The following is a 19,503-nucleotide window of genomic DNA, read 5'->3' as shown; positions in this document are numbered from 1 at the left end:
CTTTTTGTTCCCCACTTTTGCTTCAATAGCCCATGATTATTAATGTATCTCCATTGTATGTTTCATCAAAGCCATACTGAAGAAGCTGGTAGAATTCTCCAATGTCCTCATCACTGGCTTTAGTGGTTGGTGTATAAAACTGAGCAATAGTTATACTGACTGCATTCCCTTGTATTCAGATCGACATTATCTTATCACAGAGAGCTTTGTACTTCAAGATTGATCTTGAAATGTCTTTTCAACAATGAATTGGATGGAATTGCTCTTGAATTTGTCATTCCCAACAAAGTGATCCACACGATTAACTGATCAAAATGGCCAATACTAGTTCATTTCAGCTCACTACTGCCTAGAACAGCGGTTCTCAACCTGTGGCTTGCCACCCCTTTGGGGGAGGGGGAGATCGAATGACCCTTTCACAGGGATTTTCCGATTCATAACAGTAGCAAAATTACAGTTATAAAGTAGCAATGAAAATAATTTTATGATTGGGGGTGTCAACACAACATGAAAGACTGTATTAATGGGTCATGATATTAGGAAGGTTGAGAACCACTGGCCTAGAATACTGATCTTTATGTATTCTGTTTCATTGATGACTTTCAATTTTCCTAGACTCACACTTTTTTTATTCCAAGTTCTGATTATTAATCAATATTTTCTGTTGTTTCTTCTTATTTTGAGTTGTGCTCCATCAACAAGTGCGGGTCCTGAAGACTTCGCTTCAGTCATGGCATTATGAGTAGCTCCGCTCTTCTGACCTGAGAGGCTCATCTTCTGCCATGACATCTGACACTGCTCTGCGGCTATTCATAAGGTGTTCAGGGTATCTTACAATGTCTCACTATAATTCATGGGATTCTCAGGGACTAGTTCCTGAGGAGTGGACACCTATTCCTTCTTTTTAATCTGTTCTTAATCTGGATGCTCTGTGTCCCTTCTCTTCAAGGCAGCCCTGCATGGCCACTGAAATTTGACTTGATCAGTATGAAAGACTGATGAAAGGGAACACACCCCAACATTGAGCTCTGTGATTTGTCCTTCGAGTACACCCCTACTTTACTAGCGATGCTCCTCCTGTACCATCTGATTTGTAGGCTAGCTACCAGCATGTCTTGTTCTATTACATTTCTCATATACTGTGTTGTTCATAAACAGGTTTATGGCAACCTTCTCTCAATAAGTCTTTTGACACCATTTTCCTCAAAGCACAGAGTCATTTCTTGTCTCTGTGTCATATTTTGACAAATCTCACAGTATTTCAAACTTTCCCTTGATTTTTTCACATATTTTCTATACTGTTTTATAGTGTAAGCATAAGTCTTATGTGCACTAGGAAGCCAAACAATTTATGTGACTCACTTTCACTGTGATATTCACTTTATTGTAGCTGTCTGGAACTGAAGCTGTGATATTTTCAAGGTTGACTATGCAACCATCTTGAGACAATGGTTGTAACTAGAAAAATTGGGTTTATGGAATTGATGGTCTTTAAACCTTGATTCAGATCTCTTTGCTTAGATGGTGCAAAATTAATGGGGATGGGGTACCACATATTAACTATTTTAAAGCCCTCATTACGTTCTTATGACATGTATTAATCTAATAGGCATGGTTCTACACTAAATTAATTGGCTAAATTAATGACACTAATGATAGAATTACCTATGTCCCAAGGGGGTGATTTATAATGCTCTCTATCATAAAATGACAATGATGTCTCTAAAGTGAAACAGAGACATAAATAAACCATAGATATATAAATAGACTTGGGGCTCCCATTTTACTCTAGCCTAAATCTAAGAATAGTTAGTTCCTAAGACATGGTTCTGCTTCATGCTCACCCTCATGAAGAGATCACTGAAGTATGGATGCTACAGCAAAGTGAGGTGAAGAAAGCAGATGGTGCCTGTTTATCAGAACGAATAGCTTCTGGAATCTTTAAGGCTGTCTTCCAATGTGTCCTCTAAGTGAGGCATCCACGAAGTCCACATGGAAGAAGCTCATCAGCCTATGTGATCCAAGGATTGTAAATGATACCATCTAAATCCGAAGAAGGAAATGGTTTAGAGTTTAAAACATGAACATTCATTTTACAGAAGGTTATGCATGACAATTGAAGCTCAAAATTGATCCACAAGGCTTCCACATGGATTAAGCCTCCAGGAAAACCCCTCTGACTGTAATTGAGGGATGTGAGAAGCCTGGCTGTCTGACAGAGAGCACTGCAAAGTCGATCATGACAGATGTCGTTATGCTAATATATAATACGTTATCATTTGATCTCCCCTCTGACCATTTTAATGTTGGTTCAATTTTTAAGATCTTCTGCTCTCTTTTTGATTGAGGGTTTTTTTTCTGTTTGGCTTTGTCATTGTTGAGTTTTTCTGTTTGTTTGTTTGTTGTTTCTTGTTCCTTGTTTTTGTTTTGAATGATTTTCTGTATATGAAACCCAGGAGAAGTAAATCTATAGAGACAGTAACTGCATTAATAATTACCTAGGGCATCATTGGTAGGAAATGAGGAGACAGTAGCAATTAAATTGATTGTAATGATGATTGTACAACTCTTATTAATATGTTGGAACTACTAATTTTATGATATATGGATTTTATTCTATTAAAATGATTAAAAAATAAATCCTTTATCATGCTTTGAGGAGTTAAGAAAATATAAGATTGATTCGTTTAACAATTCCTAAAGCTTTTGTTAGAATGCTGAGTATTTCCAGTTTACTTTAAAATGTTAAGACCATCTATGACAGTATCATGTTAATATTTGCTCAATCTAAAAATCATGAGGTGATTACTGAGCAATGAATGAATGCTGATCCTCTGTTTATGACTATCCAGTAAACCATACCTCTTTTAAGAACCAAGCAGTTAAAGATCCAAATATCAGCATGTCATTGGCTTCTCGGTCATGGTAAGGTATGCCAACACTGCATGCTTCCCAGAGGTCACCCTTCCACCTGTCCAGATTCCAAGAGGAACAGCCGATGTCAAAGAGCACCACGTATGGATTCCCTTCTATCAGCCATCGTCCGAAATACACCTGCCATGAACACAATGTCGAGCATGCTTCAATATCAAGTAATACAAGTTAGGAAAATGTATTTTTACTTAAATATGTGAACTATATTTAGAACTCAGCAGTTGGTAAATAAGTTACAGAAATGCCCTGGTGATAGTACAAATTATCTGAGAGAGTAAGGCTGCATCTGTTTACCTAAATCCGTCACAGTTTTGCTCTGAATTAAATTAGGTAATTATAAAGAAAGCATCTAGATCTTATCATATCTGTCCTTATGTTCCTCATTACCTCCCTGTGACCTGGATATATGATTGAATATTGTGGTCTCTGCATTTAAGATAAACTCATTAGATGAGGCCCTGTATCTGTATCAGCCTGTAATTGGATATATATTTCTTAATCATATTTACCTCATGACAGGTCTACATAAAATATCATGTATTATATGAAGAACCTAAATATTTTTCTGGCTGTATAGAAGATAAGAAGTCCTTACCATGCAGAGTTTAAAGCACTCAGCTGCTGTGTGGAAGAAGCTCAGCAGTTTGAACTCACCATCCACTCTGGAGATGAACGATATGGCAACTTGCAATGACAAAGATTCTCCGAAACCCAATGGAGTATTTCTACTCCATTCTATGGGACTCGGCTGCTTGGCAATGGTTTTGGTGTTTGGTTTTATACAGAAGATACTCAATGTATATAGAAATAAAAAGATAGCAGGAAGGACTAACAGACCAGACCATCAAGCTCAGAAGCCCTCAAAGTGGTTTTCCTCAGTTACCTCTGCAACTCTTGCCACCTTTTCTGATTGCATAAGTGTTGAACTCAACCAACACAGGAGCTTCAGCTAGTCAATGTGCTGCCCTTTCGCTCAGAAGGTTGCTTGCTAGTGGAGTGCGTTCTGCTGACCTCCAAACCCATTATCCTACTACACATTTCTCGTTGGCTTTCACAAGATGCCGCAAAAGGCTAGCCATTTACACCCAGTGCACCAACTTTCTCACAAGCTTGCTCCGCCTCCCTCAGCAGGTGAGTGGTCTTCTCCCGGGCCTTTCTGTACATCGCCCTCTGTTTTCCCGAGCAGTGGACTACAGAGGGCAGAGAAGTGTTGGTGGCTACACTTTACCCGGCAGCCATTCTCATTCATGGTGTCCACTGCTCTTCTGACAGCCTCATTGACAGGTTCACACTGTTCCACCTGAGTCTTCATATTATGCTCAAAATATGGACCGATCAGAAAATAATTGTCTCCCCATTCATCAGCTGTTGTTCTGGCCTTGGTCTGAATCACAGTATAGATGCCACCAACTGTTAAAAAAAGAAAAGGCTCCATTAACATTCAGGTTAATTATCCATTCCGTTTGTTTTAAGTGATGAAGGCAGATAAATGCACTCTCATTCTTAATCTAACATGGTGGATCCACTTAGCCCAAGGTTTTATATGAATTATTTTATTGGGGAGCAAACAAATCCTATCACAATCCATACATACATCAGTTGTATAAAGCACATTTGTACATTCATTGCCCTCATTTTCAAAACATTTGCTCTCCACGTAAGCCCCAGGCATCAGCTCCTCATTTTGCCCCCTCCCTTCCCGTTCTCCCCTCCCTCATGAACTGTTGATAATTTATAAATTATTATTTTATTATATCTTACACTGTCCGATGTCTCCCTCACCCATTTTTCTGTTGTAGAAAAGAATATTATTGAGCATGTTTTAAGGGACACCAACAAATGTTTAATATTGGGTCCAACTTAACAGAGCATTTTAAATCCCTTCTATTTAAAACCTGTCATAGAGAAGCAGGTTAGTAGCATCAGAGAATTGGAAACACTCTTCAAGGAATGTGAATGTACGATCAGGATAAACCAAATATGTGGCTTATCCATTTGAATTTCAGTGACAAAGTTGAAACAAATAGTCTTTTCTTGATACATGCTGTCAGCCCCAAGCGTCACCTTTGGCAGTTGTCCAAGACAGGGCAAGGGCATGTTCACGTACCAGAAGCTGCTGGAATTATGAGTGTGCCCACCCAGACCCTTCTCATATGGGACAGCATGTATATTGGGCAGTGGAGGGAAAATGATATTTGTCCCCTTAGGAATCACAGTGACACAAATACAAATGTTCTTCCTCACCCAGTGTTGTAGATTGAGTTGAGCCCTCTAAAAGACATGCTAAATTCTAACCACCATAGCACCTGCATTGTGAATCTCAGTGGTATTTACTATTAGGAGGTGTGTGGGGCAACTATACTGGGTGACCCTATCAGAGGGTGATTTTTTTCCCCGGTGTTTGAGCCAAAAAAAATCTCTTAAGAAATGTTCTTGTAGTAGGTTATAACAATAAAAACAGTTTACATAACCCTAGTCTACATATATCTATGAGGCTAAAATCCTATGCTAATATACCTTTCCAGTCTTCTAATGTGTTCTGCTCAGAGTTGTCATGATGACTCTACTACAATGATGTCTCAGATCACATGATGTGATGCATGCATGTGCAGCTGCTTTCTTTATGGCTAGAAACACGTGGGCTGCCAGAATCTGAAGGAGACAATGTACGATCACCCGAGCACAGGACACAGCTCAACTGAGCAAGAGTGTTTTCCCTACAGAGGAAACTCTGATTTTAGACTGCTTGTCTTCCAAAAAAATGAACCATGGTGGTATTGTTGAGTGAGCTTGAGATTGCTAACCTCAAGGTCAGGGGCTTCAAAGTCATCCGCTGCTCCACTGAATAGGAGGCTGCTCCCATGAAGATTTACAAAGCCTCAGAAACTTGACATGGGTGGCGGTGAGCGTGAATCGCATAGATGGATGTTAGTGCTTCAGGGTTTTTGTTGTGGTGGTGTCACGGGTAAGTTCTTGACTGTCAACCAGCGCACTGGCTGTTCGAACCCATCTGATAACTCCTTGAAGGCTGTTGTTAGGTGTTGCTGAGTCCATTGTGGTCCACAGCGATCCTGCGTCCAATGGAATGGACTGCGTCCTGGCCCTGCACCACCCTCACCATCCTTGGAGCTCTTGAGCTCACTGTTGCTGCCATATGTCAATCGAACTCGGTAAGGTCTTGTTCTTCGCCACGACCCCTCTGTTTCCCAAGTGTGCTGTACTTCTCCAGGTATTGACCCCTCCTAATCACAAATCCAAAGTATGTAGATGAAATCTCACCATCCTCACTTCTAAGGAGAATTTGGACTATAGTCTTTCCAATGGTGCCTTGCTCCTTTGCGTAGTTCATGAATTGGATAGATGAAATATTCTTCACCAGCACGATAATTGAGAGGCATCGATTCTGCTTTGGTCTTCCTTATTTGTTGGCCAGTTTTCATATGCTTACAAAGAAAATGAAAATACCGTGGCTTGGATGAGGCGCAGCTTAGTCCTCCAAATGACATTTTTTGCTTTTTAATGTTTTTTAGAAAAAGACTTTGCAGCAGATTGGACTAATTCGACATATCGTCTGATTTTTTTTTTTTACCGTTTCTTCCATGGACATTGCTTGTGGTTTCAAGATAAATGAAATTCCTGGCAATTTCATTTTTCCCTGTTTAACATCATGTGGTTAGTGGTGCGGTTGTGAGGATTTTTGTTTTCTTTACGCCATGGTGAAATCCATTTGGAGCATTGTAGCTTTCCTCCTCATCCAAATGTATGGAAGCCCTCTTCACTTTCAGCAAGTTCCCAGGCTTATCGCCTAGGAGACCCTATGGGGAGAATTCCACTCTTATTACATGAGGTCAACTGTGAGTTGAACATCAACAATAGCCTTCAAAACTGTGGGGCAATAAGCTCATATTCTTTACAGTCACTCATTAGGGGGATTTCTGTTACAGCAGCATGAAAAAATACAGACGTGATATTTTTCTCATTTGAAAATAGAGAAACTCTTAAATACAGCACGTCTACATATAGAAAGTTGTCTAGGTGTGTGAGGTGGAGGGGAGGGGCCAGGGAGCAGGTGAAGGGTTAGGAATAGTAATGCTAAAAGATTTGTTTGTAAGAATATTTATTAAAGCATTATAATGATCAAATTTGGATAATGACTTAAATTGAATCCATAACTCACTTAACCTAAGACTCAATTGGCCCATCTGTCAAATAAGTGTAATTTGTTACTTGAAAGGTGGGCAAACTGCAGCATAAATTTCAAGTACATTGAAAAGGTGAGCTTTGAGCAAATACTTAAAGAACCCAAACCAAACTCACCGCCATGGACTTGACTCCAATTCATCTCAAGAAAAAAACCCAAATCACTGACATTAAGTAATTCTGATTCATAGCTACCCTGTGGACAGAGGAGAACTGCCCTTGCCGGTTTCTGAGGCTACAAATACTTATGAAAACAGAACACCTCGTCTTTCTCTCTTGAAGCAGCTAGTGGGTTTGAGCTGCTGACCTGTGGTTAGCAGCCCAATATAGAACCACTACATCACCAGGGTGCTTATGTGAACTTATATAGGGTTTCTGAGACTGTAAATCTCTATAGAAGGAGCTCTGGTGGTATAGTGGTTATGTTCGGGGCTGATATCTGAAAAGTCAGCAGTTCGAAACTACCAGCCACTCCACATAGACCCACAGGTTCAGTGCAGCAATACCCTGTCCCATAGGGCCACTATGAGCCAGCGTTGACTGGATAGTCGTGAGGCGAGATGAGTTGAAATCTTTACAGAAGCAGACAGCCTAATTTTCTCCTTTGAAACTGCTAGTGGATTGGAACTGTCAATCTTTCCCTCATCTGCCCAACAATTAAGCCACCATGCTACCTAAATACTTTAAGACTCACTACACATTGCCACTAAGTTGACTCCGTATCTCAAATCTTGCTGCTAGCATTTCATAATGTAACCCACTATGTTATAGGTAAATAGGTGTCATGGGGAAGAATTTTCCAGGCAATGTAAATAACCACAGTCAAAGCCTAAAATTAGGAGCTGAGTGCATAAGGGTGAGAATACTAGGCATTCAAAAATTTTTTTTAAAGATTCAGTAATCAGGTAGGAAAGAACCCTGGTAGCTCAGTGGATAAAGTTTTGTGCTGCTAACTGCTAAGTTGGCAGTTCAAACCTACCAGTGATTATGCTGAAAAAACACGAAGTAGCCTAGTCCTGTACAGGTCTCCAGGTTCCGAAGGCCTAAAACAGTTCTACTCTGTCTCATAGAGTTGCTATGAGGCAGAACCAGCTTAATGGTAGTGACTTTGGCTTGGTTGGTGCAAGTAGGAGGACTAGGGTAAGAGCAGGGAAGAGGCCTTCAGCAAATGTAGGCAGGCTAATGTCGATGCCAGCTCTAAGCAGCACCAAGACTGTGAAAACACTCCCAAACGTTTCCTGAGCAATGCTTCATCGCTTAGCTGTAAACGAGGTAATGACTCAAAAAGCCCTTCTTGAAATTCTGCAGCTAATGCAGATATTGGCACGAACCAGTGACTCAATTTCAAAAGGCAGTTTAATGACTTGAATATTGACGAGGATTTTTCGTCTCATTTTTCATTATTTTATTTAAACCATCAGAATATAAGTTTGACTATTTCTATAGCTCTTAAATTTCTTATTCTCATAATAGACTTTAAATAATAAATAGCCACATCAATGGCAAAAAAGTAGAATTTCATCTGTGAATTTTTCTTCAAACCTGAGCTACGCAAAGTGCACTTTTTGTAATATTGACTCTTGAGAGACAAGACAGACAAGACATGTTGATATTATTATGTGATACTAATAAAAGCCTTTAATTTATAAAAGAATCTCCCTAAGAACGTACCAGCCCTAATGTCTCTTTCAAGATATCAGTACTTGTGGCAGTTACATAATCTCCTGTGAACTTGAGTGAAGGTGTGGTGTCTAGCCTGTCAATCAGGTCACAGTCAATGATGCCTCCATGTGGACATGGCCTTCTCCTGACGATTCTGGGGACTTCTGTCTTCTTCCTGGGAAGACGCCCTCTTTCAGCGTCACATTGTTGTTGACAAGCCACATGGAGCTACGCTGATGGCAGCCAGACTTCTGGAGCTAGAGGAGCCACGTGGAGACCCACACCAGCATTCAGATGCTTCCACTACCACTGGATCCACAAGACTTCCCACCCACTGGCCTCTGATCTTCCTGAATTTGGCATAATTACATGTGTAGCATGAGCGTGAAGAGGAATTTCGAGACTGGTATTGGACATATGGTCTAATTTTGGACTTATGGACTTGATCTGGAGTGGCCTGGAATGTTTTCTTAGGAAACAATTACTCTTTGATATGAAGCTCTTTCCTATAAATATATGAATCTCCCTGGATTTGTTTCTTTAGCCTACCTGGACTAACGTAGTACTACATAGAAGTAGTTTATATATGACCCTACATAAACTAGTTGTCCTTAACAAATTCATCTTTAAGGAAGGACATTTTCCCACTCACTTAAGTTTTTAATCTTATAAGCTAATATGGTCTAAAAACGTATCCTATACATGTACAATTTCCTTCTTTTAAATTCTAGTCATTGATTCTACCTATTGAGAGTCCTAGTGACAAAGTGGCTTTGTGTTGGGCTCCCAACTGTAAGGAGCAGTTTGAAACCAGCAGCTGGTCTGTGGGAGAAAGCTGGGGCTGTCTACTCTTGTATAGGTCTGCAGCCTCAGAAACCCACAGCGGCAGTTCAGCTCTGCCCTGTCTGGTAGGGTCTCACACCTCGGCCTGGCCTCAATGGCAGTGAGCTTGTGGATTTGACATTATCAATAGAATTATCTAGGAATGCCTCATGAGGATGATTTATCATGTCCTCCAATGAAGTGATAATTATGTCTCTAACGTGAATCAGGGACATATATAAACCATAGGTAGGTGAATGAATTTTAGCTTGCATTTAACTATAATCCAAATCAAAGAACAATTAGTTCTTTTGAGATAATGCTGGATATTTTCCCTCAGGAAGAGATCACTGAAGATATGAGTGTCATAGCAAACTGTGGCAAAGAATTCATATGGTGCCTGCATATCAGAATGAATAACATTTGGGGTCTTAAAGGCTTGTCTTAAAACCAGCAGCCATCTAAATGAGGCATCAGTGAAATCCACATGGAAGAACTGCCCCAGCCTGATCCAAGGATTGTAAATAATAAAATCCCAATCTGGAGAAGGGGACAGTATTAAGCTTAAATGTTGAACATTGAGTTTGCAGAGGGTATGGATGACCATCAAAGCCCAAAATCCATTTGCAGGGCCCCCGTGTGGGTTAAGCCCCCATTGAATTCCTACCCTTTGACTATATTCCAGGGAGGTAGGTGACTAGCCTGGCTATTAGAGAGCATTAGAAAGTTGGTTGTGGATGATGCAGTTAGGCTGAAATCCAACACTTTATCATTGGCTCTCCCTTTGACTCCTTTTAAATTTGTTCCAGTTGTTAATGTTTTGCTTTAATTTAAAAATAGCTATTGGTACACACGCCACATAACATATAATTTTACAGTTCAATCATATCAAGAAGAGTTGCACAATCATTACCACAATCAATTTTAGAACCCTTTTTTTCTTTCTTGAGCTCATTGTTAACAGTTGCATATCCCACCTCCTCTGTCGTACCCCCAAGAAGCCATTAACTCCCTTACTATCTCTTTAGATTGATGTATTCTGGATTTCATATACAGATAAACATACTCCCCAAAGCCCCCCAAATTAATAACAATAAAGTAAAACAGAAACATTAGATAGCAAAGAAAGAAGAAATACTAAACACTGGAGCAAATTTAAAATCATTGAAAAGGGAGATTAAATGATGGCATGTCCAATTTTAACCTATCTACATCTGCAGTAGTCCACTTTCTAAAGCACTCTGTTGATAGCAAGGCCCTTAACCTCCTGGTCTGGGTCAGAGGGTATTCACCAGAGACTTAATCCACATGTATTTCCCCTAACCGTAGCTGCCATACCAGATTTTACAATGCTCTCTGTCTGATAACAAGACTACGGGGGAAATGGGGGCAATGGGGAGTCAATAACAGTGGGGACAAGAAAGAAAATTTTCTGAAAGTGATTGTGGTGATGACTACACAACTCCTCATGACACGACTGAACTATTGAATCGAATGATATGCAAATTATATGCCAATCAAACTATATTTTAAAGAAAAGACCTATTATCTAAAAAATTAAAGTCATTCCAGCAATACCTAATAATAAGGACACTGTCAATCACAAGTCAGATGACAAGAGATGGAGTTGACATGAAACACACGAGGAGGACCTGCAATACTTGCGAGTAGAGGCTCCTCTCAGAGCAGATATAAGTCACTCGGCCTTCCATAGCGACGCCATGTCTACAAAAACTGATGCATTTCCCTAATTCCGGAACATGTTGACTTATTCAAGACTATTTGTTGAGGAAAAACAAATTTAGAGAAACAGTTTAGAAGGACAACTCAAAATAAAATTTTCTTTAAAGAGTGAAAGTCATGTGTTAGCTTAATATTTAAATACCCAGATGGAGGTGGGTGGAGCTAAGGGAGAACTGACACCAAGGGGTTCAAAAAGGAAGAAAATATTTTGAAACTGATAGTGGTTGAAATTGTACAGCACCGCTTGATGGTGATTGAATTATGGAATGATGATGTTTGGATTAGCTCCGAAGAAAAAATGGTTTGGGAACAATACATGGATATACAAAAGAGCTTCAAAAATTCATGGGAAAAATGGAATTGAAAGATAATGGACTATTCCCACAAACATTTTGAAGCCCTCTCTTACATAAATTTTATTCAAAACTATGAAGTCCATTAAAAAGTTAGATCGCTTCCTTTCATTGCATCTGACCATGGGGAATAAGTTTCTAATAGCATTTTTACTCTTGTTAAAATTATTTTGCTGTTGAAAATTAAAAATTCTAAGAACCCACTGCCATCAAATGAATTCCAATTCATATGGACCCTATGTAGAGTTTCCAAAACTGTAAGTCATTCTGCAAGCAGACAGCTTCAACTTTCTAATGGCTAGTGCATCGAACTGCCAACCTTGTAACTGCAACCCAACATCTAACTCACGACCCCAGCCAAACTCCACGGTTTATACACGTGTAATTCAATGGCGTTGAGCCCATTCCTCAAGTTGTGAACCATCTCACCCTCCTTCTCTGAGCTGATTCGTCCCCATGAACATAAGCTCGCCACATCCCAAGGTTTTCTATCCAACCTTTTAAGTTGCTGCTCTAAAGCTGAGACCATCTAGATAGTTATTAAAGGAGCATGGTACTCAAGGCATGTCATTTTTACTAGTTAAGCTAAACTATTCTTTGATTTTAACAAGACCATAGAATCTGTTTGGTTTAAGTTTTAAGATTATTTAAGAGTAGTAATCTCAGGGGCTCATCCAGCCTGTCTGGGACCAATAAGTCTGGAGTTTATGAGAATTGGAAATTCTGTTCTGCAGTGTTATCAGGAATTTGAGTGGAATTCTTCTAGACAATCTTTTATCAAATGTTCTGGAAGGTGGCCAGGCACCATCTGGTTCTTCTTGTCTCATGGCAAAGGCAGCAGTTGTTCATGGAGGCAGTTAGTTACACCCTCCACAACTCCCCGCTACCCTTGATGCTCTTTCTGTTCTAGGAAAGCAGAGACCATCGCTATGATGGAGCACTCCTGTGTTTTATTCACATTTTCATTCTCGAAAACTTTAATTTGCATCTTTGTTTCTCGCTCAGATCTTAGAACAGCATTGTTGGTTAGATTATGTGTTTCAAATGTAAATGAACTTGAATGACTGTAAATGCATTTTTATTTGCTAGTGGACATAGAGTAGGGAAAGAAACTCTTTGAAAAAACAAATGTTTGCAAGCGCGAATTGAAATGCGAAAATAAACATCTCCATGCCATAAGCATAGCTAATTAATTTGCTACTGTTTCCTCCTTAGCTAAGACCGTGAAATTCCGTAAACCAAAAGACTTGGCAACAAAAAATATGATACTTTGGCGTTGATCTCATAATGATTGATGTCATAGAATTTGAAAATAAAATCCCATTTTGGTTGAAACCTGACAGCAAACGAAGGTTGTTATCCACCCTGCCCCCAATCCCTACTTCTCCTCGTACAGACTTCTGTGGGGAGCTTTCTTGCTGCTATTTTATATGCTCAGACAACCCTTAAGCTTCTCCAATCTTCCCCACTCTCATATGCCAACTCATTTCCCTTGTTTTCTTTTCTGTTTATTTTCCACTTTTTGCCTGGAACTTCCGTAAGCATGCTAGAGATAGGTGAATGCAAGGACATGCAGATAAGGTAATTCTTAGCTTCAAATTCCAATATAAACAAAAGTGGTTCAGCAGCACATGTTTCTCAATGAAGTACTGTTTTACTGCAGTGCAGGTCATTGAACTTGGACTGATCTGTCATTTTCAAACATGTACTTTGTGCTTTATTGATCTATATTTTATTCCTAAAACAGTATGGGAACTATCTTTAGTAGGAGGCCGACATTATCAGGCCTTTCCTAAGGAAAAAAGGATGGGCTATCATGAAAAATAATGTCAATGAGATCATTAAAATGCTGAGATTGTATCTAGATTTTTTTTTTTAAAAACCTTGGACTCCAAGGGGCACAATGTGGTTACCAGACAAAGAAGTCACTGTATGTACCCATCTATCTTTGTTTATTTGTTTAAAAAGAATCACTGCTTTTTAAAAATACCCAACGCTACAGAATCTGAAAATCATACAATTGCTTCAGCGGGCATGGCTAGTATTCTAGCCCTTTGCTTCCAAGACACAGAGGCAGCAGCAGGGCCAGTCACTGTCTAGTAAGACAATCAGTGGTTGGGGCAGCAGGTCTGCTAGAAAAGAAGTGCTGGTGGTGACACCGACTAATGAATGTTTGTGTCCAGCACTTTGCTGGGCTGTGGTTCAAGTTCGAGCAGCTGCGGTCTCTGCCAGTAGGAGGTGATATCCCACTTTCACAAGACCACACAAACCTGCCACCCTGATTCTACCCACCCAGCCAGCCCAGATGTTCTACACAGGAGGGGCTTAGTCATGGCAATTGGATGGAAAGGTAGGAAGCGAACAGATACTGCTTGTCTTGAAGCTGTGTGCGCAACAAGCATAGCTTTTTCCTAACCCGTGTCCGTCGTGTGGTGTGGCGTGGTGTGCTTTTAAAGAGGCTGCCACTTGTACATACCAGGCCAAGAAACGCAGCCTCAGTTTACTGTGTCTGTGATACGGTTAAGCCTCAGCAGTTAAACAGAAATTTGGGCGTTTGAATAAGCCTGGTCGCTCTGAGGCAGAAAGACCTGGCTATATGCTCACATAAGATTACAGTCAAGAGAATCCTACAGGGACAATGCTGCTCTCTCCCTGCACGGGATCCCTGCGAGTTGGAGATGTCTTGACCACATCTACAACAGAAGCCTGCTCCCTCATAGACTGAAGTAACACTTAGCCATATCTTCCTTCCCCAGTAGGCAGGTTCTTAAATGTTAAAGAGAGAGAGAGAGAATCATGAAATTACTCAGTGTAAAAGCTGGTATGATAATGACTGAACCAATATCCTCGTTTTAGAAACAAATTTATAAAGAAGCAGTAACACTCAGCTAATACTTGCAGTGTTTGTTAAATGCTAGGAACCATATTAAGTGATTTATAATGGGCATTTCTTCTAATTCACACAGCATCATTACAGGTAGAGTATAGCACCTTCGCATTATTGTTGGGGAAGCTGAGGCATTTTATGTTTGTGTTCCCAATACACAGCCATCATTATGAGATCAATGCCAAAGTATTCATATTTTTTGTTGCCAAGTCTTTTGGTTTACGGAATTTCACGGTCTTAGCTAAGGAAGAAACAGTAGCAAATTAATTAGCTATGCTTATGGCATGGAGATGTTTATCTTTGCATTTCAATTCCCTCGTGCAAACATTTGTTTTTTCAAAGAGTTTCTTTTTCTGCTCTATGTCCACTAGCAAAGCCCTGATATTATGAAAGTAGTGATGAAGCTCAGACTCCAAAGTAGACGGGCTGACCCCAGAGCCCAGGAACCTATGTATGCGACAGCACCTGGATGGCCCGTTGGAAGTGGGCGGGGGGGGGGGGACGGGGTGGGAGGGAAGGGGGTAGCAAGAGGAAGTAGATGAGTAATCATTATCTCATTGGACGAGTAGACTGACTCACAGCAGCCCGGTAGGTCAAAGTGGAACTGCTCCGGTGAATTTCAAGGACTGTCAGGCTTCACAGGTGTAGAAAGCCTCATCTTTCTCCTACAACTATGAGTAGTGTCCCCAAAAGGTAAACAAACACCTTTAGGCCTCAGGGAGGGTAAAATCCTTTCTATTCTGTTCTGGAGGCTCCATTTCTAAAACAATGGAGAAAACAGTGTTTGACAATGTTGGCTCTGGGTACCAGTTGCCATGGCGTCAATTCCACTGGAGGGTGACCTGCTACATGCATATCAGAGTGGAGTGTGCTCGACAAGGTGGTCAGTGGCTAATTTTTTACAAGTAAATTGCAAGTACCCTGTCCAAGATGCCCCTCTATGGGCTCGAACTGCCAACCTTTCAGTTAGCAGCAGACTGTGTGCTAACCATTTTCACCATGAACAGCTTTAGGTATTTCAACAAGGCAACAAATCCACTGCCATCATTTGATGCTGACTCACAGTGTTCCTAGGGGCCAGGGTGCAACTGCCCCTGTGCATTTCTGAAAGCAACCCTTTCCTGGAGTAGAAAACCTCCTCTTTCTCTCTCAAAGAGGCTGGTGGTTTCTGGGCCAACAAAAAGGAATCCAGTGACTTAGGGCACCTTGGAGCAGTGAATCTTAATTACATCAACCATAGAGACCTTTGGAAATTTGATTAATGTCAAATTTTTCTACACACCTTTTAGTCTGTTTATATAGAGAGTACGCGTTTTAACGCGCCTGATGCAGAAGAGTAGACTTGCAGTTATAATCCATTTCTACCTTATCATTTTGACAACGGTTTTTGGAGTTCCTCCATATGCCCTTTGTACCATGTGACTCTGAGCAAAGGTGTTTAGTTTGAGGAGGGAGCAGGATTCTGGCTTAAGGCTAACTGAAATGGTTTTTAGTACATTGTCGGAGAGAACTATCTACCTGGGGATTGTGTTCCAAAAGTCCTTACACTTTTAAATGAGCAGTAATAATATTCATGAAACTATTTTTGGTGACCCTACATCTCATTATGATAATCAGTTCATACTCTACAGTGCTGTGGGAAAGTGGGTGTTTAAGAAACCACTGTAGTGTGGCCTATCCAATGCAGAAAGGCTGAGCTTCTTGACATTTAGGCAAAACTCTCTGCAATTGCCATCCACCTGTGGCTCTGCTCTCCACTTTCCTGCCCTCTTACCACGACTGCTACGTACTTTTTGAAAACATAAATCTGATGACCATAACCCCAATGGTTCTCCTTCGCTCATATAACGGAGACAGACTCCTTCAAGCCATGCATTCGCACTGGCCCTCACAACCTACCTTTGTTGTCTCTCCCATCGCCTCCTGGAGCGCTCCCTTTGTCCACTCCTCTCTTCCCTCGGATGTTTGAAGAGAGCACACTTTCTTCCCTCTGCTTCTGGGCCTATTTTGTTTCCTCACTCGGTTCACTCCCTCTCCTGCCTCAACTCCTCTGTCATCTCTCCCCAACAGCGGTTCACCCTTGAGATGCCAGCCCAAACGTATCTTCCTCAGAGAAGGTCTCCCCCAATGCCAAACTAGGCCTAGAACCCCCACTCTTACCACGTAGTCTTAGAGAACAAAAAGAAGGTCAAGATCAGTGGTGAGTGGATGGGGTCACGTTTCTCAAGGAAATTCCTACAGGACAGTGCTTCTGCCCTCAGAGCAGATGCAGGTGGTCGCGTTGCCTGAATGGAAATAATTCCTTCGCTCACCTTTCCTGGCAAGCATAGTTTTCCATTTTCTTCAAACTACTTCATAATAAGGCCCCATGACCAACCTGCATCCTTTGAGAAAACCTATCATGATTACCCCCTTTGAACCCCTGAATTTAACGGGTCCAGCAAATCTCAGACCTTTTGGGGGGAAGACACCCGAACAAGACTAAGACAAGTGTAAGACTGACAGCTTGTCTGCACCCATTCACTGATCAGAGGGACAGGGCTAAATAAAGCTTTCTGTGGAATCAAGCACACTGGAACCCTCATAGCTATTTAGAAAGCATCTATCTTCACATGGTTGGGGATTCATGCGGTAACTGTCCATCTAGCTAGACATCGCTCAGAAGGTAACTATTAAAGCAATCTTGAGGATGATGGCAGCCAGGGCGGATCGCATCATGGGGCCCCTTTTCCCCTCAGGGAGTCAATTCAAAATAAACCTCACAAGCAATTTAGAAGATAAAAATAATTATACGCATTGTTTGATGCATTCAAAAAGTATGCCGGGAGCTTTTTCAACATGCTGGGCCCTGATTGAGGTCCTGGGACTAGCATCGGAGGTAGAGGGTCCTCGGGCCTTAGTTGTCCCCAACGTGCTCCCAGCACCCAGGACTTGTCTGATTAATATTTATTAAATGGAGGGGAAAGACGGAAGGCAGGGTTCTGCCTGGGTTCTGGAACTTGCTCAATCTGTCTGATGCACTGATTCCTGGTGCTGAGCAATTCTGCCTCCCACTCCCAAGCAAACTCTCTCCTGGAATTTTTGCTTACTTCGTGGAGAAGGTGAGTATTTTAAGTTAGAGTCTGGGATTTACATGGGATGGCGGGATCTTTGAATATGAAACATTTTAAGACCTTGTGACTGGCAAATGGACGTTGCAAACAACCACTAGTAAAAAGACTTCACTCTCCTCCATATGGTTGCTCTCTTCTTTACTACCCCACTGTCGAGATGAGGAAGACTAGGCTTTGCTCTGTGACATGAGTTCTGGGCACTCCAGCACAAGCTTACGGATTTATGAATGCATGCATTTGAACAGCTCCTTGAGGTGACAACAGGACACAGTGCCCTTCGTTCCAGGTTGTGCTGGCGCTACACAGCCAGAGGGAAGAAGTCATGCATCACATGCATGTGTTCCATTCAGATCCTTTCAATGACAGGCTACCACCATTGCCCTACCACTTCATCTGGCTCGCCCAGATCTTGAACAACTCCGTGCTCAGCGGCTAAGCAAAGGGCGGCAGTGTGCACCCACCAGTCCCTCAGAGAGACACAAATGTGGCAGCGGCTTGGGGAACATTCCCAGCCTGGGAGACCCTCTGGGGAAGTTCTACTCTCTTATAAAGTTACTATGAGTCAGCATGTGACGCTGTGTCAACTAATTTGGATTCTGTTGTGGGGATGCAGGCACAGCAACCAAGAGACCAGTTCCTTTGATTCTTCGCAGCAGGAGCGCAACATGGTGCAGTCCGAACCGCTTCTAAAATGCAACTTCAGCCCACGCTTTAGAAATGTTGCCAAATATAATTACACAATCAATTATATCACCACTATTATTACTTAATCAATAATCTATGGAGCTACAGTTTCTGACTGCTCTTCATACCTCACTGACTATTTTCCCTATCAAGTAAAGTACCTGCTTATCCTTTCTGAAGAAAAAGAAAATTTTATGGAATTTTTGTTTTAATTCCTGTTTTTCATGGAAACTTCGCATGCTGGGCAACAAGTGCCATTTTTCACTTTCTTTTTGTTCAACAGGTTCTTATATAAAAGTCTTCACTGCCTGTTGAATAGACAAGGTTAATCTAGATTGCCGTCCACACAGATGTCTGAATGCCTTCCCCACTCACTGGCAATTCCCCTTCGGCGGAGCGTTACCTGAGAAATCCCAAACTACAGGCCTTCACCAGCTGGGAAACAGCACATTCGGGAGCAGTACAAACCTTTATTGGTCACTTCCCAAGCAACTTCAAAGAGTAATAAATCCTCCACAGGAAGTTCTTCCACTTCCCACTGAGGAAGCCCACTCAGGGACGTCACGGACAGAGATCGGCCCCGGTGCATTCTTCGTCCAGTTCGCAGAAAGGGATTAACCCCTTGTTAAACTAACTGCAGTCCCCGGAGGAGCGGTGCAAGTGGACACCGGGCTGGGAGGTGGCGAGCTCTGCTGTCTTCTCCTGCAGGCGGGAGCAGCAGGGTGGACTCTCATGCGTCTTCTGAGAACTGCAGGGTTAAAGAGGAATTGCCGCTCGTGTGCAGTCTTTCTGGGCAGATCCACTGAAGACAGTGTTTTTGACCCCCAGTCCACGCAAGCACCCCAGAATAGTCACGTACAAGGCTCTGCAGTTCCGAGTTCAGGCCACCGCTCCTCGACCAGTAGGATCTGCACAGACCACGCAGGACGCGAGTTCAGCCCTTAGACCTTGTCCTTTTGGCCAAACTACTAGACACACAGAGTCATGCTCATTTCGTCATTTTCAGAGTGACCCAGTACTAGCAATCCGCCTCATGGAGTCTGCAGAGTTTAGATTACATGCTTGGGCCACATTTCAGGCTCTAAATTTCCTAAGTGTTCTTTTT

At 41.6% G+C, this 19,503-nt stretch overlaps 1 protein-coding gene across 1 annotated transcript in view; it reads right to left on the bottom strand.

The window, feature by feature from the left end:
* GYS2 (glycogen synthase 2) overlaps positions 1 to 18,987 on the bottom strand; it is a 47,607-nt gene extending 28,620 nt beyond the window's left edge. Inside the window, exons 1-3 of the mRNA XM_075553057.1 lie at positions 18,867 to 18,987; positions 4,163 to 4,344; positions 2,863 to 3,054 (exon numbers count right to left, since the gene is read on the bottom strand). Coding sequence (XP_075409172.1) covers positions 2,863 to 3,054; positions 4,163 to 4,344; positions 18,867 to 18,987 — 495 coding nt within the window. The remainder of the gene's footprint in view (positions 1 to 2,862; positions 3,055 to 4,162; positions 4,345 to 18,866) is intronic.
* Between the last annotated feature and the right edge of the window lie 516 nt (positions 18,988 to 19,503).

The sequence above is a fragment of the Tenrec ecaudatus genome, chromosome 6, assembly GCF_050624435.1.
Source record: "Tenrec ecaudatus isolate mTenEca1 chromosome 6, mTenEca1.hap1, whole genome shotgun sequence".
Lineage (NCBI taxonomy): Eukaryota > Metazoa > Chordata > Mammalia > Afrosoricida > Tenrecidae > Tenrec > Tenrec ecaudatus.
This window is presented reverse-complemented; position numbering and strand designations above follow the sequence as displayed.